The sequence below is a fragment of the Heterocephalus glaber genome, unplaced genomic scaffold, assembly GCF_053883595.1.
Source record: "Heterocephalus glaber isolate CG9 unplaced genomic scaffold, H.glaber_assembly_v1.0 deba00001564, whole genome shotgun sequence".
Classification (NCBI taxonomy): Eukaryota; Metazoa; Chordata; class Mammalia; order Rodentia; family Bathyergidae; genus Heterocephalus; species Heterocephalus glaber.
Genome location: NW_028258351.1, coordinates 981,440 through 1,007,662, shown reverse-complemented (window position 1 = coordinate 1,007,662; position 26,223 = coordinate 981,440). Strand labels below are relative to the sequence as shown.

Sequence of the window (26,223 nt, the reverse complement as noted above, 5' to 3'; positions counted from 1 at the left end):
TACTCTTGCCTCTCTTAAAAAATCATTATGTAACTTCTTGGGGGTATGGGGGAAGGGTGCTGGACATTGAAGGGCTTCATATTGAGCTATAGCCTCAGCTCTTTTTTAGTTTTTATTTTGAGACAGGGTCTCTCTAAGCCACTAAGTTGCTTAGGCTGGGGTTAAATTTGTGATCTTCCTCCTGCCTCACCCTCTCAAGTAGCTGGGATTATAGGCATGTGCCACTGTACCTGGCTTTTTATGTGTGTGTGTTTTGTTTTATTGTTTTATTTATTTATTTATTTATTTACTTTTCAATACTGAGAATTAAACCCAGGGCCTCCATACTGAGTTATACCCTGGCCATTGTGTATGTTTGTGTGTGTGTGTGTGTGTGTGTGTGTGTGTTTGACAGGGTCTCAGTAAGATGCCCAGGTTGGGCTTAAACTTGTGAGTGTCCTGCTTCTACCTCTCAGAGTGCTGAGGTGTGATGGTATGTGCCATCGCTCCTGGCCATAATTTTTAAAAAGTGCTAGATATCTTTTCTTAGTGGTACGTATACATGTCATTTTTTAAAAAGTTTGAATAATCCACTATAATAACTATATCTTGATTTATTTATACCCATATTGAGAGATACTTAGGTTGTTTCTACTTTTGGTTACTTAAAATGATGATGCTGGAGTTCCATCTTCTGCCCATTTTTCATCTTGTATTGTTTACTTTCCTTAGCTTGGGAGAAGACCAGCGGTATTGTGACACAAATATGATTATGACCTCTGCTTTGAGGAATTTGTTTATTTTAGGAAATTAATCTCAAAGTCCTGAGTTACTACAGTATGTGTATGGATTTTCTTTGCAGTGCTCCACTCCAGCTGCGAGAACTAGTAAATTGTCGTTGGGCAGAAGAAGTAACACAACAGCTTGATACTCTTCAACTCTGCAGTCTTACCAAACATGAAGAAAATGAAAAGGACAAGTATGCCCCCAAATTCTTTGTTCAAAATAGATTTTACCATATGCCATTTTAATGAAACTATGTAAGAGTGTGTGTGTGTGTGTGTGTGTGTGCGCGCGCGCATGTGCATGCATCATGCACGCACACGTTTGTATGTGTTTTTGGTGCTGAGTACTGAACCCAGGACTTCATGTCTGTGAAACACACTCTGCCACTTAGCTAAACTTCTAGCCCTAATGACACTTTCTTCTTCTTTTTTTTTTTTCTTGGTACAGGGGATTGAACTCAGGACTTTGTGCTTGCCGGGCAGGCACTGTGCCACTGAGCTAAATTAAATCCCTGGGCCCTAATATCACTTTATAATAGTTTTCTTTTAGTTATTTATAAATGAGAAATTTAATATTCCTTAAACCATTCTTTTATTTCATAATTTTATTTTTTAATATTTAAAATGAATTCTTAAAATGTTTAACGTTTATGGCATGAATATTCATACATATACAGCCTGTGTACATAAAGTTCTGTGCTACATTTAGGAGATAAAAGGCACAATTTCTGCCTGTTTAATAGGAACATTATGATAATAGTATTACTTTTGGAGACTGCCTTGGGAACAGAATCTTTGAGCAACAAGAATTAACAAAATAAGAATCAAAACACATCATGCAGGTATAAATTCCATATGATGAGGGCCGGGGATTTAGCTCAGTGGTTCCAATGCCTGCCTTGCAAGTGCAAGGTCCCGAGTTCAATTCCCTGGTCATCCCCTCCGCAAATAATTCCATATGGTGAATGTGGTTATTATTTGTATCTAAATTGTACTAATAAACTTAATAAAAACCAAACACAAGAATTAACAAATGATCTTTCATCATATGATGGTCCAATTTTGATCATATTTGGAGAGTTGTTTTGAGGAAAGGTATAGTGATATGACAGTAATCTGTTTTATAGGTGAAGAAACTACATGGTTAATTGCAAAGAAACATTGTCCAGCAATGGTAAAATAACTTAGGAGAGATATAGGAATGTTGTTCGTTTTTTTATGTATGATGTGTGTCGTACTGTGGATTGAAGCAAAGACCTTTACACTGAAAAGGGCCCTCATCCCTTTTTCACTTTTTATTTTGATTATTTTGGGGGGAGAGTTGTTTATTTTTTCGCCTTTTATTTTGAGGCAGGGTCTCCCTAAGTCACTAAATTGTCCAGACCAGGCTTGAACTTGGATCCCCTTGCCTCAGTCTCCCAGAGTGCTGGGATTACAGATGTGTGCCACCACACACCCAGCTTTGGATGTTTTATTTATTTATTTATCTATTTAATCTATTTATTTATTTTAAAAATAAAGAAATTTTTTTTTGGTACCGGGGATCGAACTCTGGTCCTTCCGCTTGTGAGGGAGGTGGCAGAACCACTGAACTAAATCCCTGGCCCAAAATAAAGTAGTACTTCTTACTATAAATTCATAGCATATTAAAGCAAGAGGTTGAAATGTCAGGGACCATTAGAAAAATTTATACCTGTTCTTTTGTTATGCTGAGGAAATAGAATCATAGAAATGAAAGAGGCTTAATGTGTTAATTCATAATCAGAAATAAAACCTAGTGTTGTCTCTACTATTCTAGTTAAACTGGGTTTAAGGATTTGTTAGTTCTGTTATGGGAATCTCATCAAAAATAATTATTTAATTTTTTCTATGTAATAAATTTTTTCTTTCCTTTTTTTTTTTTTTTTTTTTTGGTGCTGGGGATCGAACTCGGGTCCTTGTCCTTGCACAGCAAGCAGTGAAACCACTGAGCTAAATCCCCAGCCCTTTTCTTTCCTTTTTTATTAGTGTATGTTTGCAACACATAATAAATACATTCATTGTGGGGAGGTAGTACATACACATATCATACCTTGATCCTTTGTACTTCCCTCCTGTCTTCTCTCCCCATCCCCAGATCACTTTCCCCTCTCCACAAAGTCTATCTTCCTGTTTCCTGTCATCTATCTTTTATTTTGCTCCAAATTATTTATACTTTGAGTTACCATAATAATACATTTCACAGGTGAACAATTAGATATTTTTTCTCGGGGATGATGCATATCACTATATAGAAAGACCTTTTACTAGTTCTTGGTATGTGTTTAGAGCTGCTCATAGAAGGAATGGAACTGCTATAGTTTGCTAATTTGCAAGTCTTTTTTTTTGCTGCTTGATGCCTCGTGAGCTACTGTCTTGGTTTGCTAAAGTACTTATCGGCCACTGATTAAGAATTGTTCTGGGGGTGGGGATTTACCTCAGTGGTTTCACCACCTGCTGTACAAGCACAAGGACCTGAGTTTGATCCCTGGTACCAAAAAAAAAAAAATTGTTCTGGTAAACTTCCTACATTGTAAAAGCAATATTATAAATTTAGTAGTTTGAAAATCTTGCTAAATAAGCTTCCACACATTATCTACTATGCTGTTTCTTTTATTTGATACTTAGATTATTTATAACGAGAAATATAAAATGTAGACTTATTTAGGTATTTTTTTCTAAGCTCAGTGTCCTTCATCAGTGAAATACTTTTTTTTTAAATGTAAGACTATATCTACTCTATAGGTAAGAGAAAACTGAATTTTACAAAATCTTTTGTGGTAAAAAACACCTAGTAGAATTTACCATTTTGACCCTTTTTAAGAACACAGTTCAGTGGTGGTATGTTCACATTGTTATTGTTTACATTTTGTAACCAGTCCCCAGAATTTCTCATCTTACAAAATTGAAACCATACCCACCAACAACTCCCCATACCCTCTTTCCACCAGGCCCTGGCAACCAACGTTGTAATGTTTTTTGTTTTTTTTTTTTGAGAAAAGTTCTTGCTGTGTAGTTTAAGCTGTCCATTAGCTCACTATGTAGTCCAAGGTGGCCTCCAACTTGAGGCAGTCCTCCTGCCTCAGCCTCTCAAGTGCTGGAATTGCAGGCATGCGCCACCACACCCGCCATGTAGTTTTTGAGTTTGCCTTATAAGTAAAATCATTCAGAATTTGTCATTTTGTGATTATTTCATTTAACATGTCCTCAAGGTACATTTGTACTGTAGCATGTGTCAGAATTTCCTCCTTTTTAAAGGCTGAAAAATATTCCACCATATATATGTATATACACATTTTGTTTTTTCCATTCATCCTTGTAAGTATCTAAATTGTTTCTGTCTTTCAAATATTGTGTATAATGCTACTATGTTTGTTTGTTTTGTTTTTGGTACTGGGGATTGAACTTGGGTCCTTGGGCTTGTGCAGCAGGCGGCAAAACCACTGAGCTAAATACCTGACCCTATAATGTTACTATGGATTTGGTGCTCATGTCTTCAAGACTCTACTTTCAGGGGTTTTTTGGGGTTTTTTTTCTTTTTTTTTGGTGCTAGAAATTGAACCAGGGGCCTTGTGCATGCAAGTGCTCTACCACTGAACTGCATCTTATTTTGAGATAAATTGTTGCTAAATTGCTCAAGATGGCCTTGAATTTGGGATTTTCCTGCCTCCACGTTTTGAGCAGCTGGATTACAGACGTATGGGTCAATATGCCTGGCTTTCTATTTTAAATTTTTTTTTTTTTTTTTTTGGGTACCGGGAATTGAACTTGGGACCTTGTGCTTGCAAGGCAGGTGCTGGAACCACTGAGCTAAATCCCCGGCCCCTCTATTTTAAATTTTACATTTTACAATTCTACCAGTAGTGCCTGGGGTCCAGTTTCTCTCTATCCCTGCCAGTTCTTGTAGGGGTTGCTTTGTTTTATCTGTTTTTGTCATAGATATCCAAATGGATGTGAGGTTTTGATTTGCATTTTCCTAGGGACTAATAGTAGTACAAGCATCTTCTTATGCTTATTGGCCATGTGAACTCATATATCTTCTTTGGAGAAATGTATATGCATGTTATCATCCTTCCCCCCTGACCTTACCCGGGATCAAGCTCAGGACCTTGTGCTTGCGAGGCAGGCACTGAGCTAAATCCCTGGCCCAGTTATTTACCCTTTTTTTTTTTTTGGTACTTGGGATTGAACTCGGAACCTTTCACTTGTGAAGCAGGCGGCAGAACCACTGAGCTAAATCCCCTGCCCTTATTTACCCATTTTAAAATCTGGGGTGTGCGTGTGTGTGTGTGTGTGTGTGTGTGTGTGTGTGTGTGTGTGTGTCTGTGTAGAGTTAAAGGAGTTCTTTATATGTTCTGGATGTTGATCACTTATCAGATACATGATTTGCAATTTTTTTCTGTTTTTAGGTTGCTTTTTAACTCTATGGACTTTTTTTTTGTATTAAATTCTTTTATTGGTACATTGTAGGTATACAACACAATTACATTTCTCATTGGGAATTAATGCACACAAGTTTTAAATTTTGATGCCCAATTTAATTTTACTGTTGTCACATGAGCTTTGGGTATAATATCCAAGAAATCATTGCTAAACCTATGTCATGAAACTTTCCCCCTTTGTGTTTTTCTCTAAGAGTTTTAGCTCTTGGTTTGTTTTATTTATTTATTTATTTATTTATTTATTGGTGCCAGGGATCAAGCTTACAACCTTGCACTTGCAAGGCACTGAGCTAAATCCCCAGCCCCTAGTTCTTGGTTGTACATTTAGGTCTTTGATCCATTTTGAGTTCATTTTTGTATGTGATATAAAGTAAGGGTCTGTATTAGTTGACTAGGGCACTCTAATAGTACCACTGACTGGGTGGCTTAACCAGTAGAAATTTATTTTCTCAGTTCTTGAGGCTGGAATTCCAAGATCAAGGTGCTGGCAGGGTTGGTTTCTGGTGAAGCTTCTGTCTTTGACTTGTGAATGGTCACCTTCTTGCTCTGTCCTAACATGGTCTTTGTTATATATGTGTTCACTCCTGTGGTCTTTCCTTACTAGTCCTATTGGATTTGGGCCTCCTCTTTATGACTTTATTTCACCTCAGTTACTTCCTTAAAGGCCTCATCTCCAAATCAAGTCATGTTGGGAGTTATGGCTTCAACATGTGAATTTTGGGAGGACATAATTCAGTCCATAACAGAGTATAACTCCGTTGTTTTGCATATGGATATCTGGTTTAAGAGAAAACTTAAAATTGAGTTGTTTACTTCCTATGAGATTCTGGTATTACAGTATGCAATTAAATACATATCTTGACTGTTATCACTGGTCACATGTAGGAAAAGTATTTGTACATGTACACTTGCTCATGTGTATATAGATATGTCAATCTGATCATTAAGCACTTGCCCAAAATGTAACAGTAGAATAGCATTTATCATCTGTAGTGGTGGTAGGAAGTGGTGCTATGTTTGTACATCGTTTAGAAATGCAAATTGCACGTTTATAGTAATGAAACAATACTTTTAAGAAATTTTATGTATGTATAATTCTTTGGCTTAATTTTTCAAAGTTAATAGAATAGATTTTATATTGTTTTTGGATACATAGTCATTTAAAATTGACCTGTTTGCCCAAGCTTGGAAATGTATTGATGCAATTATATTTCAGTTTTAATTTACTTAATTTATAACTGTATTTTCTTTTCAAAATGTGTAGATGTGAAAATCACCATGAAAAGCTTAGCGTATTTTGCTGGACTTGTAAGAAGTGTATCTGCCATCAGTGTGCACTTTGGGGAGGAATGGTGAGCAGAACAAATTTACCATACTGCCTTTAGTTAGCGACTGGAAGGTATTTAAATGTTTGATTTAAATGGAAAGTAGTATCTTTACTCTGTAGAATGAAAATTAAAATATCTGCTTTATATATGCCTTATTAAAGGTATTGTACCTCTTACTCCGGAAGAACTTCTCTGAATGGGGGTGGGTTTTTTTTTTTTTGGTACCAGAGATCGAACTCAGGTCCTTGCGCTTGCGCAGCAGCCAGCGAAACCACTGAGCTAAATCCCCGGCCCTAAGGGGGTGTTTGATATCAAATGTGTACCCCTTAAATTAATATTTTAACCTAATATATATAGAATGTATATTCGTGTCTAGCTCCCTCCTTCCCTGTTTGGTATTGTAGATCAAACCCAAGGCCTTCTTGCATGCTAGGCAAACATTCTACTAGGGAGCCAGCTAGATCCTTAGCCTTACTTTCATCTCCAAATCTTTGCTTGTAGGATCAAGGTCTTTTCTTTGATTAAAGTTCAGTTGATCTGATATATTGGCACTAATTTTTTTTTTCTTTTGGTACCAGGGATCGAACAAGGGACCTTGCGCTTTTGAGGCAGGCAGCGACACCACTGAGCTAAATCCCCGGGCGGCCCTAATTTCTGACTTTGGTTTCTTTAAAACAGAGCAAGAACTTAAAACTTGTGAAACAATCAAGTGCAAACATTCAGATTGTATATATACCTTCCATCCTAAATTTTTAGGTTTTTTTTTTCTACTCTCTTTCCAAAGCAAATTTTTTTTTTTTTTTGCTACCAGGGATTGAACTCGGGATCTTGCACTTGTGATGGAGGCGCCAGAACCACTGAGCTAAATCCCTGGCCCTAAAAGCAGATTTTTAAGACAATCTATGTTTAAAGCATTCAAGTTAGTTTAACTATGAGCGGCTTGTTATTTTATAGTCATGTTCTATTATGTATTTAATATTTAATTAAATTGTTTATTTGTAGTAAGTGCAATTATAAACATAAATAGATTGAGTATAAGCATAAGAAACGTTTTTCTCTTTCATGGTGCCGGTGATTGACCTCAAGAGCTGGAGCATGCTGCTGAGTTGCATTTGCAGCCTGACACAATAGTCTTAGTGGGGAAAATTAGTGATCATAGGAATAGAAGTGGGTAGACAATTAGAATTGCCTATTCATCATGAGACTTGATCATTCTGTGAGTATCAGTCAGTATATTTTACAGAGAGGATGATAGGGCCACTTGGTTGAGTAGAGCTCAGTTTAGGAGCTTTGTGTTCAAATTTGAATACTAATATGCTGACCAGAAAACATTTTTACAGTTTAGTATTTAGACAGGTTTTCTAAGAGCCAATGGAAACATTCTTTTCCATATTTTTTCCCCCATATTTTAAGTGAATGTTTAAAAATCCACATCTTTCATGGTGTGGTGGAAAAATGCCTGTAGTCTCAGCTACTCCCAAGGCTGAGATGAGAGGATTGCTTGAGCCCATGAGTTTGAGACCAGTCTAGGCAACATAGCAGAACTTTGTTTCAAAAAAAGATGGTAAAAAGCCACAGGTTTTTTTTTTCTCTCTTAGAGAACAATGTGGGTACTTTGGCTAAGACTATTTTAATAAGACTTTATCTATTGTAGAACTTTTCAAGTAATATATAAGTACTGTGTGCTAACTGATTGCACCACTGGAGCTCCAAAGGACATTTTTTTTTTTTTCTGGTACCCGGGATTGAACTCAGGACCTTGGGCTTGCTAAGGCAGGCAGGGTACCACTGAGCTAAATCCCTGGCCCTCCAAGGACTTTTTTAATGATAGAAATCTAATAGTCTTATTTACTGATACTATAAATAATGTTTTTAAAATTGGAATGTAAAATAGTTTTTTAGCATTAAAAAATTGTTCTTTGAATGAACTGGATATGGCATGCTATTTTATATCAGCCTTCTATCTCTACAGCAATTTATTTTTTTATTTTTGCAGTACTTGAAATTGAACCCAGGGCTTTTGCATTAAGCTACATCCCTACCCCCTTTATTTATTTATTTATTTATTTGGTACCAGGGATTGAACTTGGGACCTTGAGCTTGCGAGGCAGGTGGTGGACCCACTGAGCTAAATCCCCGGCCCCCCTTTTTATTTTTGAGATAGATTCTCACAAAGATGCTAAATTCCCCAGATTGGGTTTGAACTTGTGATCCTCCTTCCTCACCCTCTCAAAATACTGGAACTAGAAGCATGTGCCAACTTTTACACCCAGCTTTTACAGTAATTTTTTGTGGCATGAATAATGAATTCATAGCTTTTGCCAAGTATATACACTGATTTTTCCCTCAAATGTTCCTCTCTCCTTCCTTTATCCCCTTTTTTGGGGGGATACTGGGGATCGAACTCGGGTCCTTGTGCTTGCAAGGCAAGCAGTGGAACCACTGAGCTAAATCCCCTGCCCACCTTTCTGTTTTTTATCTCTTGTTTTCTTTTTCTTTCTTTCTTTCTTTTTTTTTTTTTTCCAGTCCTGGTGATCAAATACAGGGCTTTGCATATGCTAGACAAGTACCCTACCACTGTGTTACATGCCCAGTCCTCTCAAATCTTCCTGGTTTATTCACCTGTGCTGGAGATTGAGGATTTAGTGATGAACAAGACAGATATCAAACAATTCTACATTTAGTTGGTATGATAAATTTCAGGGATAGAGAGCTTATGAGAGTACACCACTGTGGGCATTACTTTTTCTTTTTTGGTACTGGGGATCGAACTCAGAACCTTGAACTTGCGAGGCAGGCACTGGAACCACTGAGATAAATCCCCGGCCTGGGCATTACTTGAATAAGAGAAAGTAACTTTTGTGTAGACCTGTTGGGAAGAAATTTGAGGATTTTCTTTTTCTTTTTCTTTTGAGACAGGATCTCACTATGTAGTTCAGGATGGTTTTGAACTTACTGTGTTGTCCAGGATGGCCTCAAACTCACAGTAATCCTCCTGCCTCAGCCTCCTGAGTGCTGGGATTATGGACGTGTGCCACCATGCCTGGTGCAATTTGTGGATATGAAAGAAAGCTAATGTTGCCCAGGAGAAGAGTGGCTGATAGGGCTTTGAGAGATGACTTGGGGGCCAGGAATTTAGCTCAGTGGTTCTGCCGCGTGCCTCACAAGCACAAGGACCTGAGTTCAATCCCCGGTACCAAAAAAAAAAAGATGATTTGGACTGTGGTTAAAATTTTCTTTTTCTTAAGCCTGGTGTGGTGGTGCACACCTATAATCCTAGCACTTGGGAGGCTGAGGCAGGAGGATCACCGTGAGTTCAAGGGCAGTCTGAGCTACATAGCAAGACCTGGTCTCAAAAAGCCAGAAAAAGGTTTTGTATTACTGGAGGTAGAACACAGGGCCTTGTTCATGTTAGGTAAGTGCTCTGCCACTGAATTACACCCTGGCCCAGGATTTTGTTTTTTTCTTTTTTTTTTTGGTATTGGGGATCAAACTCAGGTCCTTGCACTTGCGCAGTGAAACCACTGAGCTAAATCCCCCGCCCCAATTTTGTTTTTTGCTAATGAGTCAAGATATCTAGGTAGATATGAACATTGTGGTAAAGTCCATTATTTCTGATCTTGAAGGAGTTCCTACATGGGTCCAGTGATTTTATGTGTGTACTGGCCTCCTTCAATAAAATAAAGGTAACTGAAAAATATACATTTAAAAATATTTACAAGTTTATTAGTATCCATGGCATGTTAGAAAGGAATGTAGCCAGGTATGGTGGTGTACGTATTTAATCCCAGCTACTTGGGAGGCTGAGACAGGAAGATGACAGGTTAGAGGCAATTTAGCGAGATTGTCTCAAAATAAAATTTAAAAATGAACTGAAATGTAGTTCACCAGTAGAGCACTTGCCTAGTGTATGTTCAGGCTCTGCGTTTGATTCCTAGTACCACAAAAGGTGGGGAGGGGAGGTGTGGGGGTGGTGGTGAATGAAGATGAGATATGGGAAAATCTTTTAAAACTACTCTTATTAATTTGAATAGCATGGTGGACATACCTTTAAACCTTTGGCAGAAATTTATGAGCAGCATGTCACTAAAGTGAATGAAGAGGTAGCCAAACTTCGTCGACGTCTCATGGAACTGATCAGTTTAGTTCAAGAAGTGGTAAGACTGCTTGATACAAGAGCATTCCTTTTATATTTGATAATATAATGTAAATCAATCTGATGTTCAGATCAAGATTTGAAATTGGATAGGATTATTATAGTCAGGCTCATCAACTTCAAGCATGTTGCAGAATTTCCATCCAAAGTCTTGGCTGACAGGGAATGAGCAGAAGCCAAAGATTTAACTGTCATGCAGAGTTAGAGACTCACCCAATGAGTTAAAATAATCTGATTATTATAGAATCGATATTTGACTTCTCAGCATTGGCTTCAGTAAAGTCATTACAGTTTTTCATTCTTTGGCTCTCCAGCTTTGGGAAGATTTCTTCCACAAAAGAGAAAACTATTTGTGATGTCCTGAAGAGACCCTTAACAGAGTTGAAGGAATAATATCCCCACCCCCACCCCCACCCCATGGGGGATCGAACTCAGGACCTTGCACTTGAGAGGCACGGCTGCCACTGAGCTACATCTTGAGCCCTTGAAGAAGTAATATTTATTAGCACTGTCTGAGCTACTTTTCTTGTTGCTGAGACAAAATACCTGACACCCAAAGTTAAAAGAGGAAAGGTTTATTTTGGCTCATAGCTTGTTGAAGTTTCAGTCCATAATCAGCTGGTCCCAAGGCAGATTGGCATGACAGGATATCACAGAAGAGAAATAGTCCATGGCAAACAGATGGCAGCAAAGCAGTAAGCAGGGAATGAGGACAGCAACAGCTCTCTTTCTGTCCCTTATGTCCTATTCAGGCTACCCATCCTTAGGGCATGTAGCACTTTCACCTAGGGTGGGGCACCCTTAATTCTAGCATTAAACCATGAATCAGCCCCAGCATCACATCCCTTATCTCCTAGCATTACACCCCTAGATCCAACTGCCTCTGAAAAGCCCCACCTATGAGCACAATGAGACATTAGGGGTATATTTAGATACAAGCCATAATAACTGCTCTTAAGATATTTTATGGCTCCGTTTTGGTGAGTGTTGTATATTTTAAAATGTGATTGTTTGTTAGTTTTTTTGAGACAGGGTCTTTCTGTGTAGTTCAGGCTGGCCTTGAAGTCACTATATAGCCCAGGCTGGCCTTAAACTCACAGTAGTCCTGCCTTGGCCTTCCAAGTAATGGGATTACAGGTGTGCGTCACTGCACCTGGCTAAAATGTTACTTCTGTGGGAAAATGTGATAAGCTTCAAGCACTTAGTACAAATATACTTTTGGAATATATTTTGTTTAAGGTTACCAAAATGATAGTTACAAATAAGATTTGTGTATAATTTCTAACTTAAGAACAGATGTTCTCTTTGTTTTACCTTTCAAGAATCGAAATCCAGAAATTTACTTGTAACACTGTTTCTATGGAAAATAGTATTACAGAATTGAATGTATGCTACAAAGTCATTTTGAAAAAGCAAGTTGGGTGGTTTCTGTTTGGTCTTCTTCTAACTACCTTTTTATTTTCTTTTTTTTTGGTACCAGGAATTGAACTCAGGGCCTTGCACTTGCCAAGCAGGTGCTGAGCCGCTGAGCTACAACTCTGGCTCACTCTAACTACCGTTTATCTTGACCACTGTAGGAGGGTGTTCTAGGTTGAGATTTATATTCCTTGTATTTATATAGTAATAAGTTTTAAGTATAGGAAGGATTTTTTATTTTATTTTATGCTGTGCCAGTTTGAAACTGCAAAACTTACTCTTTTTGTACGGAGTTCTGAAAACAAAAACTCTATAGACTAGAATAGATACTAGTTTTTAAACATTTTTTTCATTTGTTTAAAGTTTTTCAATCTGTGAGGTGGGTTTCTTGGTTTAGTTTTTGGTTTTTTGAGGCAGAGTCTCGCTGTGTAGCTCAGGCTGGCCTTGAACTTGTGATGATTCTCCTGCCTCAGCCTCCCAAATGCTAAGATTACAGGTGCTCCACCATGCCCAGCTCCTGCTTTAGTTCTTGAAAAGTAATTTTCTATCAGGGAGGTGATTATGGCTTCACACATGGCCTATGTATGTTACCTAAACCAGTGTTTTATAATAACACCTCTTTTTATTAATGTTTCTGTTAAATATGCTTCAGTATACTTTATTTTTTCTTTTTTTGGTACCAGCAATCAAACTCAGGACAGTCAAACTCAGGACCTTGCACTTGCCAGGCAGGTGCGGCACCACTGAGCTAAATCCCCAGGCCCCTTCAGTATACTTTAATTGATTATTTTAAAAAATCTTTTTTCTTTTTTTTTTTTTCTTGAGGCAAGATCTCGCTTTGTGTTCAGGCTGGCCCTGAGCTCACTTTGTAGCCCAGGCTGGCCTTGAACTTGTGGCGATCCTCGTGCCTCTGCCTCTGGAGTGCTGAGATTATAGGTGTGCACCACCATGCCCTGCTTAAAAAATCTTTTAAACTGATTTAGTTTAATACTCAGAATAGTTGCCTATGCTCTACCAACATTTTATATATCTTTTTTTTTTTTTTTTCTGGTACCGGGGATCGAACTCAGGACCTTAGGCTTGTGAGGTAGGCGACAGCCCCACTGAGCTAAATCCCCAGCCCATACCAACATTTTATAAAAATATTTGCTTACATGTTTTAAAGAGATGATGAAGTGATTTTAAGAATACTTGCAGTGATTGAATTAATGTCTGTTTACTTCTGTTTTTAAAGTTCTTCAATTTAAAATTCTTTTTACCTGTTTATCATCTAGGAAAGAAATGTAGAAGCTGTAAGAAATGCAAAAGATGAGCGTGTTCGGGAAATTAGGAATGCAGTGGAAATGATGATTGCACGATTAGACACACAGCTGAAAAATAAGCTTATAACACTGATGGGTGAGTTTTTTTGTATGCTGCTTGGAGAACATGGTACTTGGAGCTTCCTTGAGGTTCGCTCTTGGGAGAGTAAATTTGGTGAGTTTTTATAGGATAGGAAGGAATCTTGAAATTGTAGGTAGCCCTGTTAATCTGAACAGATGCCTGACTTGTATTTAGAAACTATTGGAAAGAAAAATTTTCAGTCATTTAGGTGAGAATCCTTTGGGTAATGGACCTCAACATTAGGTAGCTTTTTTCCCCCTTTTTTTAAACCAAATTTGATAAATGTTTCTACTACTAATATCCTATTTCTTTTTATTCTGTTATTGAAGGTGAAGAACTCACACTTGTGAATATCAGAGTAGTCTCCTTAACTTTATTTAGAGATTTATAAAGTCTTGGTTTCCAGTTTCTAGTAGGCCTCATTTTTATATCTAAAATATATTTAATTATATTTATAATATTTGTATTGCTCACACTTTTGGTTCCTCAAAGATTCTCTATCCTTTCATTATGGAGTCCAGTACAGTACTGAAAATAAAATTTAATAGTTTGAACCTGTGCTAATGTGTGTTTGGTTGTTTTAATATCTTTGAGTTTAACCTATAATCCTAGGTCATGTGATATTTTACTGACACAAAAGTAGCTTTGCAAGTTGCATCATAGTCTGTTTTGAAATATATAAACTTTAATAAGGTATGAACAAAGATTTTTTTACATTTATTTTCCTTTTAGAAGGTTTTGACCATGCTTTTGTGTCATTAAAAATACTTTATCCAAAGGCTGTACTTTCAGGGATCATTTCTGTAGTTCGTTACTAGAGAAGTTTCTCTGATCGTGTAGAGTACCAGGTATGAAATAAAACATTTTTAAACTGAAAAAAAAAAAAAATTTTATCCACTTTAACTCCTTTTTAAAAAGTTACAGATATAGTTGGGTGTAAATATTCTCAGAGTATTCTTTATTTTTTGGGGGTACCAGGGATTGAACTCAGGACCTTGCACTTGTGAGTCAGGCACAATGCCGCTGAGCTAAATCCCCAGCCCACAGATATTCTCATATTATTCTACGAATCATTTTTACATTATGAGAAGTCCAGTGTGAGAAAGTAACTGCTTGAGCTAAATCGACCCGAGTTTTATATTATGAATCTGTACTGTCTGACTTGTAATTTTTTTCCAAGATCCATTAGCTAATAGTCTTTTAAAAAATCATCATTTTAGTTAGATTGAATAGTACAGCCCTTCCACACCATAGAGCATTCAAAGAAACCTGTAGACATTGAGTTTGCTCTTCACAATGACACTTAAAGGTTTCATGTAAATGAAAGTTGTGATTTTTTTTCTTAGGCCCTCAATTGCAGTCAATAATATGTATGAATGGTCTTCTTTCTTTTTTTCTTTGTTTTTTGGCACCGGGGATTGAACTGGCTCCTTGTGCCTGGGCAGCAGGCGGCGAAACCACTGAGCTAAATCCCCGGCCTGATCTTATTTCTTGAGGCTTTGAAATGATATTTGAGATTGTCTTAAGTTCATTAAGGCAAATATAATACTGGAAGGTTGGTATATATTAGAACTTTTAAAATTAAAGTCTTGCCAGGCATGGTGGTGCATGCCTGTAATCCCAGCATTGGGGAGGCTGAGGCAGGAGGATTGCCTTGAGTTTGAGGCCAGCCTGGGCTACATAGTGAGTTCAGGGCCAGCCTGAACTACAAAGGGAGACCCTGCCTCAAAAAAAAAAAAAAAAAAAAAATTTGAAGTCTTCATCACTATTAGTGTGATTTTTAAATAGTAGTTAAAATATAATTGCATATGATCTTGCTTTTTTGAATTAATTTGCTTAATTGCTTCATTTGTTTAATTGGATTAACTGAAAATAAGACAGTACAGATCTTTTGGTTTTAGTAACTATAATTCACTGGATGAAATTATTTCCTTTTTTAGTAACTTAATTTGCCCTACTTGTGTGGTTTTCAAATCAGTTTTCACTATGAAAAGTTACTGCATCTTACAAATTCCAAGATAGCTTTTGTAATTAAATAGAATTCTTTCAGGGTTAGAGTATCTCTACAATAGTCTTACTATAGGGTAGCTTGCTATTATGAGGAACTTCAGACTTACCTATATCACAATTACTGTCACTTAATCATTTCTATAAATAGGATCTGCTGTGTAGATCAGGCTGGCTCTGAACTCACTCTGTTACCCAGGCTGGCCTTGAACTTGCATCTGCCATTAGTTTTTTTTTTTTTTTTGGTACCCGGTAGTCGAACTCGAGTCCTTGTGCTTGCGCAGCAGGCAGCGAAACCACTGAGCTAAATCCCCAGCCTTGCCTTTAGTTTTTTAAGTTGAATTATATATGATACTATTATATATGATACTATTGTCCATAGGGCTAATGTTTTATGACAGTGAGATGTGATGTTGGTGGAAATTACCTCTGATAATACTGAATCTCAGTGTGTATTTTGATTCATATATGTTTATAATCAAACGCATCTGATTTTGGTTTCTAAAAAACTGAAAAGGTTTGCATCCTGTCAGTCTTTATCAAATAATACTGCTCCATATTGATAAAACTTCTGCTAAACTCATGGGATACACTTCCATCCCTTTAGATTTTGTAGTTCATAAAGACAATGGTCTGATTTGGTAAAAAATGCTGGTGTTCTTGTTTTAAAGCATATAGCTGGGGATGCAGCTCTTACCTAGCATACAAGAGGCCCTAGGTTCCATCTCCAGCACTGCAAAAAAAAAAGTTAAAAAAGATCACCGGTCTTGGTGTATACTTCCAGCACACTGGGAGACTGAAGCAGAGGGATGACAAATTTGAGCCCAGCTTTGGCAACTTAGCATGTTAAGGAGACCATGTTTCAAATAAAAGGGCTGAGATGTAGTTCAGTGTGAAGGCCCTGGGTTCCCCTGTACCATTCATCAATACACACACACACATAGCAGTTTCTTGTATATAGTAATACATTTCTGTAATAATTCTTTTTGTGTCTAGCTTCTTTTTTTTGGTACCAAGGATCGGACTCAGGACCTTGCACTTGGGAGGCAGGAGGCAGAACCACTGAGCTAAATCCCTGGCCCTATGTTTAGCTTTTTTTTTTTTTTTTGGTACCGGGGATTGAACTCTGGATCTTTGCTTGCGAGGCAGGTGCTGGAACCACTGAGCTAAATCCCTGGCCCTTGTCTAGCTTTTTGAGACTAGCTCTCTGGGCCTTCTTTTTTTTTTTGGTACAAGGGATCGAACTCAGGTCCCTGGGCTCGTGGGGCAGGCAGTGGAACCACTGAGCTAAATCCCCAGCCCCTGGGCCTTTTTTAAATAAGTCTTTTATATGCTCATAGGGTACTTTTTGCTGACCTTTAACATAAATATCTGGCCGTCCTACTACACCGCTCTTTTAAAATGTGTCTAGTGCATCTGCCAAAAGGAACACAGAGATCTAGAAAAATAAAAGTTTTAATTAAAATGTATTATCATTCTAACATTTTTTTCCTCCTTTGCAGTGCTGGGGATCAAATCAGAGGCTGTCATTTTACATTTTTTTAGATGAATTTAACAGACTTTAATTTTTTTTCTAAAAATAGTTATTGGTGGTTCTGAGAATCTCTTTTTTAACTTACTGTTAGATTTAACCTCATAAAGCTTTAAGAAAGTCTTAGGGTTGCTCTAATGAATTTTTGTTTACTTGAAGTGGATTCCTTTTTCTTGAATATATTTGTTGGAAGTTAATTTCATTCTTAAAATAGTAGTGAAGCCTAAGTGTGATGATTGATATATTTGAACAGGTCAGAAGACATCTTTAACCCAAGAAACTGAGCTGTTGGAATCCTTGCTTCAGGAGGTAGAGCACCAGGTGATGAAATGTTAAATGTAAAAAAATAGTCTTTGTCCCTTTTTTGCCTGTATCTCTTTAAAGTGTTTTTTGGGGGTGGGGGCAGAGATTATATTATGTACATAAGATCAAAATATCTATGTGCTATAATGGAGAATTTTATGAAAGAGCAGTCAGCTGATTTTTTTCTCTTTATCATATTTTGGGAACTAAATTAAAATTTATGATGAGCTGGGTGTGGTGGTGTGCACCTGTAATCTCAGCACTCAGGAGGCTGAGGCAGGAGGATTGCTGTGAGTGTGAGGGCACCCTGGGCTACACATAGGGAGACCCTGTCTCAAAAAACAAACAAGGCTGGGGATTTAGCTCAGTGGTTCTGGTGCCTGCCTCAAAAGCGTAAGGTCCTGAGTTTGATCTCCGGTACCCCAAAAAAAAACAGGAAAAGATTTATGATGAGTGAGAGTACAGTTTTTACTGTGAATTACTCATAAAAATCTGTAAATTTATAAAAAGTTAAAATTTTCTCATACTGTGACTTCAGTGGTGGCTTTGAGGTAGAACATCATTGCCAGTTACTTAAGTATAGTAATTCTTATGTTAAAATTTAGCCTTTGGGCCAGGGATTTAGCTCAGTGGTTCCACCACCTGCCTCACAAGCTCAAGGGCCCTCAAGTTCAATCCCCAGTACCAAAAAAAAAAAAAAAATTAGCCTTTCACTAAGAGCCCAATAGATAGTAGATAGTAGCCCAATAGATAGTTGTTTTAGATCTTTGGGAAACATCAGTGAACAAAATAGCAAAAATTCTGTCCTCATTATGTTTATTAGGGTTTGGTGAATATAAATCATAGTAAATAAATAAAATATATAATGTCCAAAATATTTGATGTATTCACTTGTTTTGAATTTGTTTTTTGGATTTTTTTTTTTTAATGTCACTGGGGATTGAAGGTGCTCTACTACTGAAGTACGTCCCTGGTCATTTATTTATTTATTTATTTAGGTACTGGGGATCGAACTGGGGTCCTTGCACTTGCGCAGCAGGCGGCGGAACCACTGAGCTAAATTCCTGGCCTGTTTTTTTATTTTTGAGACAGATTCTTGCTAAATTTCCCAGCTGGCCTTCAATTTCTAATTCATCTGCCTCAGCCTTCCAAGTAGCTGCAATTACAGGCCTGTGCCACCATGCCCAGCTATGTCTTTTGGAATTCTTGAATTTTTCTCTATGCCTGGTACACAGATATTTCTTGACATTGTTCTCTTAATGATCCTGAGGATTACTTTCACTTCTTGGATTATATTCCATGGGTTCCTTAGTCACATGGCTGTCACTCTCTTAGTTTCTTTACTTGGTTATTATACATCCTTCTAAGTAGCTTTCTAGAAGGGATGATCAGAGTAAGTTTTTGTTTGTTGCATGTCTGAAAATATTTTTATCAAGTACCCTCATTTTCTCTTCACTACTTTTATTTTGTGTGAATGTGTAGTACTGGGGAATGAACCCAGGGCTTTTGCTACATCCCTAGCCATTTAAAATTTTAAAATTTTTCTGCCAGTCTCACTAAGACACTCAGTTGCCCAAGCTTGAACTTGCTTTTGCCTCAGCCTGCTGGAGTGCTGAGATTCCAGGCATGCACCATCATCTACATGTTTTTTTTTTTCCAGAAATTTTGTTAAGTTTTATATTTAGATCTGTGATGCATTTTGAATAATTTTGGTGATGAAGTACGGATTTAAAGTGGAGGGTTTTTTTTAATGTTTTGTTAATATGGCCATCTAGTCTTTCCAGCACCACTCATTGGAGGAGCGTTCCTTTCTCCATTAAATTGGCCTTGTGTGTTTTTAAAAAATGTGTTGGCTAAACATACATGAACTCTATTCTGTTGCATTGATTTTGTTTTATGCCAGCACCACACTGATTTTGTTTTAATTATTTATTCAGATTGATTGATTGATTTTTTTTGAGACAGAGTCTTAACTGTATAGTTCAGGCTGGCCTCAAACCCATTACATAGTCTAGAATGGCAATCCTACTTCAGTATTTGAAGGTGTGGGGTTACAGGCATGTAGCACCAGGTCAGGCTGTTTTGTTCTTTAAAACAAAACAAGGTCTTGCCTTGTGGCCCAGGCTGGATTTAAATTGAAGTTCCTCTTCTGCTTCCAGGGTAGCTGGTATTAAAGATTGAATACTATGTCTGGATTACACTGTTTGATTACTGTAGCTTTGTAGAAAAGATAGTGTTATGTCTGCCATTTTGTCTTTTTTTTTTTCTAGTGTTGTTTTGGCTATCTAAATCTTTTGCTTTTTTAATTTATTTTTAATTTATTTTTTTGGATACAGGGTCTTGCTATGTAGTTCAGGCTAGCCTTGAACTTACTATGTAGCCCAGGCTGGCTTCTTGAACTTGAGATAACCCTCCTGCCTCAGCCTCCTGAGTGTTGGGATTACAGATATGCGCCACCTCGCCTGGTTTATATGAATTTTAGAATCTGTCAATTTCTACCTTTTTTTTATTTTTAGTAGAAATTTAGTTTTATTAACCTCTGGATTTTGGTTTGAATTATTTTGGATTTATAGGTTGGTTTGGGGGAAAGTGATATCTTAACAGTACTGAGTCTTTTCTTGAGTAATGTCTCTCCGTTAATACGATTTTTTTACAGTAGTGCTTTGTAGAAGGTACACGTCTTTTATATATTCTGTAACATTTTGTATTTTACATTTTTTTATGCTGTAGTAAATAGTTTTTTTTGTTTGTTTGGTTTTTTTTTTTTTGGTCTTGGGGCTTGAACTCAGGACCTTCCACTTGCGAGGCAGGCGGCGAAACCACTGAGCTAAATCCCTGGCCCAGTAGTTTTTTTTTTTGGGTACCGAGATTGAACTTGGGTCCTTGTGCTTGCAAGGCAGGTGGTGGAACCACTGAGCTAAATCCCCGGCCCCCAATAGTATATTTTTTAAAAATGACTTTTCTGATTCCTCAGGCTGTAAAACTGATTTTTGTATGTTGATGTTATATCCTGCAGTATTGCTAAACTTGCTTATTAGTTCTAGTAGCTGTTGTATAAATTGCTTGGTTTGACTACAGGTAGTCATGTTGCCCCTAAATAGTTTCCTTTCTGGTTTAGTTGCCTTTTATTCCCATTCCTGTCAGTTTACACTGGATAGTACTTCTAATACAATGTTGATTTCAACATGATACTAGTTATAGGCTTATTGTAGTAGCCACTTTTCAAGTTCAGGAATTCCTATCTATTCTTGTTTTTTGAGGGTGTTTGTTATGAAGTTGGTGTCTTAATCTGTTGAGGCTTCAATTCAGACTTGTATAACAGAATACCATATACTAGGTAGTGAGAAATGTATTTCTTACAGTTCTGGAGGCTAGGAGGTCTAAGATCTAGGCATTGGCAGATTCAGTGTAGGTTGAGGGGCCAACTTCCTGGTTCAGAGACTGGGGTTCTTTTTGTGTTTTTACTTGGCAGAAGGAACTAGCCAGCAGTCTGGGATCTTTTATTTTTTGCATCACTGGGATTGAACCCAGTGAGTCTTGGCACTCAGTCACATATTGATCTCTTTTTAAATTTTTGCTTTTTTTAAATTTTGAGACAGGGTTTCACTAAGTAAGTCAGTTGCCCATGAGCCAGCCTCCTCCTTCTCAGAGCACATTTCCATTTTTTAATACCGTAAATTACATTGTGGTTTGTTGGTTTTCCAACCGTGTACTGCTAGGATTAAAAGCCTGTTTGACTGATGAATCCTTTTTATTGTAAGATTTAATTATCTTAAATTTTAGATTTCTCTTTGTTTGAGACAGGGTCATGCTAATATTCTAGGCTGGTCTTGAACTCACTATGGAACACAAGCTGGCCTTAAATTCATGGTGATCTTCCTGCCTCAGCCTCCTGAGTGCTGGGATTATAGGTGTGCACCACTGTGCCCAGCTAGAATTCTTGATGGAAATTTTTTTTTTTTGGTACCAGGGATGTGCTTTATCCTCTCCCTTTTTTTTTTTTTTTTGTTTTGAGACAGGGTCTCACTATGCAGTTTAGGCCATCCTTGAACTCACTAAGTGGTAACCCACACTGGCCTCAAACTTGCCTCCTGCCTCAGTCTTCCACGTGCTAGGATTACAGGCATGCACAACCAGGCCTGCCTCCTTTTATTTTTATTCTGTATAAATATTTAAAGTCCATGTTTTATAGGTAGCATATATTTGAGTCTAGGATTTCTTTTATAATCCAATCTAGCAGTCTGACTTTTCATTTGACATTTAAAGTGCTTATTGATAGGGTGAAGTTTGAAGCTGTCATCTTGTTTTCTATTTGTCCCACCTATATTTTGTCTTTTTTTCTTTGATTGTTCTGAGTTCTCATCAGTGCATGACACTGATATCAGTAATAAAAATAAAAGTGGATTAAGTTGGGTTTTTAATAAAAACCCCATGATAGGGCCGGGGATTTAGCTCAGTGGCACCATGCCTTCCTCACAAGTGCAAGGTCCTGAGTTCGATCCCTGGTACCAAAAAAACCCCCAAAAAACAAAACCCCGTGATAGCTACTTATGAGAAGAGAGAGTGCCAGGTACAGTGTGCCTGTCTGGAATCACAGCTACTGGAAGGATGAGGCAGGATCACAAGTTCAAGGCCAGACTGGGCAACTTAGGGAGATTGTCTCAGAATTTAAAAAATAAAATGGACTGGGAATGTAGACCACTGTATATCTTTGTATAAATTTTTCTGGTGCTGCTTGCTAGTCTTTTTTTCGGTAACAGGGATCGAACTCGGGACCTTGTGCTTGCAAGGCAAGCTAGTTAGCCTGTTGCTGAGCTGTGGCCTCCATCCCAAAATATGTGCTCTTTTCAAGATCACTTGGAATAATCTCAGCATCTGGCCATGTACTATGGTCTGTAGTAATATGAAGACTTTTCAGAAATTGATATAAAGAACATGTTATATAACCACAATATAATTAAAAGTCACATCAAAAATAAAAACAGCCAAGTGTGGTGGTGCATACCCTGAGAGGCCAAGACAGAAGGAGTGCAAGTTCCTGCCCAGCCTACGCAATTTAGCAACTTAACAAGACCCTGTCTCAAAATTAAAAAGGCGGGAGGATATAACTCAGTATGAACAGCCTGGGTTCAATCCCCAATATTGTAAACAAACAAAAAACTAAAACATACTTTTAAAAAATCATATATATATGCTTTTAAAAATCCTTAAATATCTACGTAATTCTGATGAGTTAGATCAGAATTGAAAGTATAAATTATTAAAATAGTCATGGGATATATAAAGTATTCATTTAAAGAAGCCAGAAAATAATAATGTAAAAGCATTAAATAGGAAGAAATCATGAAGATAGTTATGAAATTAACAGTGCCACAAAATAGTTTTGTTTTTTTTTTTGGTACTGGGGATCAAACTCAGGACCTTGCACTTTCAAGGCAGGCGCATTGCCGCTGAGCTAAATCCCTGGCCCACAAGATAATTAAGAGGAGCAACAAAACTGGATTTTGGAAAAATTAAATAGAAGATAGGCCAAGAGGGCCAGGGATTTAGCTCAGTGATTCTGCCACCTGTCTCGCAAGTGCAAGGACCCGAGTTCAATTCCCCAGTACCAAAAAAAAGAAACGAAAAAAAACAAAGAAGATAGGCCAAGAAAGAAAAATAAGCAAAGCATGTATTGCTAGTATCTTTTCCAAAAGACATGAAATCCAGATGAATAGAAAATGTTTTCTAGACCTTTAATTGTCTGTTGTTTGTTGTAAGTAGTTTTTCCTTTATAAGATAAAAAAAATCATAAAAGCTTAACATTTCATCTTTTGACTAACATTTGTAACCAATTGGCTTAGAAACATTTAATTTAAAAATTAAAGATTAATCAGATTGTGAACATAAATGCTGGTAAATTAAAATCAATAGGAGACTTAAAAAATACAAGCAACACCAAATAGGGTTAATCAAAGGTAGGAAAGAATGTTTTATTAGTGTTTTTTCTTTTTTGGTTTTTGCTATGGAATTTAGGCTGGTCTTGAACTTATGTCACCTGGACTGGCATCAAATTTAGGGCAGTCCTTCTGCCTCAGCCTTCTGAGTGCACCATATATGCATGCACCACCACAGCTGGCTATTATTTTAAAAATCTCTAGAATTCAAGGCCAGCTTAAACTATACATAATGAGACTCTGTCTCAGAAAAAAAAAAAGCTCTTTCATTGTAACTATTAAAGAAAACCAGGTCTGGATAATAGAGTGGTAAAAACAGATTTTATTCAGGAATTATTCCAATAGGAGAATTAAGCCCCTGTTCTGTTTTTTTCATGTCAGTTGATACCAGAGAGGAGACAAGAAGAAGGCTTAAGAAAAAGAAATATTTTTACATACCTGTGATCCCAGGACTCTGGAAGTCTAAAGCAGGAGTATCAAAAGTTTAAGCCGGGCCGGGGGTTTAGCTCAGTGGTTCCCCTGCCTGCCTTGCAAGTGCAAAGACCTGAGTTTGATCCCCGGTACCAAAAAAAAAAAGTTCAAGCCCAGGGCCGAGGATTTAGCTCAGCGGCACCACACCTCACTTGCAACCGCAAAGTCCTGAGTTCAATCCTTGGTACCAAAAAAAAAAAAAAGTTCAAGCCCAACCCAGGTGTAGTGCACACCTGTAATCCCAGCACTGGGCAGGTTGAGGCAGGAGGGTTGCCAAGTTTGTGGCCAGCCTGAGCTACATAGTGAGACCCTGTCTCAAAAAGAGTTCAAGCCCAACCTGGACAACTTATTAGGACTATTTTTCAAAATTAAAAAATAATATAATTAAAAGCAACTGGGGATATAGCTCAGTTTAATCTCCAGTACTTCCCCCCAAAAATGTTTTTTATACTTGTCCTAGAATCAGGAGGTACTGCAAAGTATAGCATGCTAGATGGGGCCGTGTCTGGAACTACCAGTGTCAGCAAGGAAGCAGAGATGGGAAAATGGCAGGGCATGGTTCAAAGCCTTTATTGGGCTTCTTTAGTAGAGGAACAGGAAGGCAGTTAGGTATGATGGATTGGATAGTTTGAGTAATTTTTGCCCAAGCAGGGTTTTAACTTTCCATTCTCCTGCCTTAGCTTTTCAGAGTGCTGGGACTACAGGCATATACTACCACGCCTGGCCTAAATATGATCTTTTAAGAAAAGAAAACAAAAACTGCATAGCAGATATTTCACATGAGTGTAAACATGCATGACTTCATAATTAAGCAAAATTAACATTTAGACACAATAGATTAATATTTTTCAAGTACTATTTAAGATGTCCCTCTACATGCTTATGGGTCCAGGTGTGGGGCTATTGAAAATGATTGGATCATGAGGGCTCTGACTTCAGGATGAATCCATTGGTGGATTTATAATTTGATAGCATTATTGGGGAGTGATGAAGATTTAAGAGGTGAGACCTAGGGGGAAGGGAGTGAGTCATGGTGCATGACCTTAGGGGCTATATCTTGTCCCTGTTACCTTCCTTTTTGTCTTTCCCCCTTTCTCTTTGCTTTACTGGTGACCATGAGGTGAACAGCTCTCCTCTACCATGTCCTTCTACTCCATGATATTTCTGCCTCATCACAGGCCTAAACCAGTAGAGCTAGCTCACCACGGACTGAAACCATGAGCCAACACCATGAACTTTTCTCCTTAATGTTATTATTATTCTCAAGTGTTTTGTCACAGTGATGAAAAGCTAACACAGTACTGTGCCACTGAATCCATTCACTATCAGATGTAACCTTTTTATGCTGTTATCTTTAAAATGGGATGTCTTAATAGTTGATTGTACTTTTTTTTTTGGAGAGAGAGTCTCACTGTGTATTCCAGGGTGATCTTGAGTTTACTCTGTAGCCCAGGCTGGCCTCAAACCATCAACAGTCCTCCTGCCTCAGCCTCCTGAGTGTTGGAATTACAGTTGTGCACCACTAGGCCAACCATGCCATAATTTTTTTTTTTTTTTGGTACCAGGGATTGAACTGGGGTCCTGGCGCTTGCGCAGCAGGCGGCGAAACCACTGAGCTAAATGCCATAATTTTTTAAGCTTTTTTTCTTAGTGACACATAAAATAAAGATGTGTTTAATGTATGTTTACAACATTTTATGAACTACAACATACTTAGCCAAGGGACAATCTAATACAATAAAGGAGCTGTACTCCCTGTATTGATCTGAAAATGCAATTCAATCTTAATTTCAAGTTGAGTTTTCTCAGATTTTGATAAAATTTCAGTAATAAGGGCTAGATATGTAGCTTATTCATGGAGCACTTGACTACCATTTATGAAGTTCTGGCACTACCCCCCACCCCAATTTCCCCTAGTATTAATATGAAAGCAAAGGAGCAAAGCAGCTTTTGTCATATTTTATATCAAGACAATACAAAACCATGGTAATTATGACTGGCACATAGGGAGATAGGTGGACAAGTAAAAGACAATAAAAAGCTCATGAATGGACTCCCAGGTATATTTAAAGACCTGGCTTATAAATATGTAGAAGGATGAACTTTTCAGCACGTATTGACATTTATCCATGTATGAAATAAACATCTTCATCTTACTCTGTATATAAGAATCAGTTCTCAAGTAGATTAAAGGCATAAATATGAAGGACAAATTTGGATTATTTTAAGAAAATATCTTTGAAGTGGGAAAGGGGAGGATTTCTTAAGACACTATAAGCACAAAACAGAGACTTAGGTGCAGTAATATTAAAACCTTTTGAACAAAAAACCTTTGTAAACTAGATTGACAAGCTATAGACTGGAAAAGTTTGTCATTCCTTAAACCAAAAGGGAATGGAACCAAGATTTTATAAAAGACATGTAATTCAGTCATCAATGGCTACAATAATCTTGTGAGTATTGGATAT

The 26,223-nt window shown here is 37.5% G+C and overlaps 1 protein-coding gene and 1 pseudogene across 13 annotated transcripts in view; both read left to right on the top strand.

Annotated features, from left to right (window-relative positions):
• Trim37 (tripartite motif containing 37) overlaps window positions 1-26,223 on the top strand; it is a 141,859-nt gene that overhangs the window by 41,272 nt on the left and 74,364 nt on the right. For 11 of the 13 annotated variants that reach the window (XR_015443146.1, XR_015443144.1, XR_015443145.1 and 8 more), the window contains 5 exons: window positions 842-958; window positions 6,489-6,576; window positions 10,587-10,709; window positions 13,399-13,522; window positions 17,299-17,366. Coding sequence is in view for 8 of the 13 variants with exons in the window: in XM_013067665.3 (XP_012923119.1) it covers window positions 842-958; window positions 6,489-6,576; window positions 10,587-10,709; window positions 13,399-13,522; window positions 17,299-17,366 (520 nt within the window). In the remaining 5 variants the exon portion in view is untranslated. The remainder of the gene's footprint in view (window positions 1-841; window positions 959-6,488; window positions 6,577-10,586; window positions 10,710-13,398; window positions 13,523-17,298; window positions 17,367-26,223) is intronic. The other 2 variants (XR_015443147.1, XM_087191433.1) reach the window with 1 other exon arrangement.
• LOC147823765 (small nucleolar RNA U3) lies at window positions 14,284-14,382 on the top strand (annotated as a pseudogene).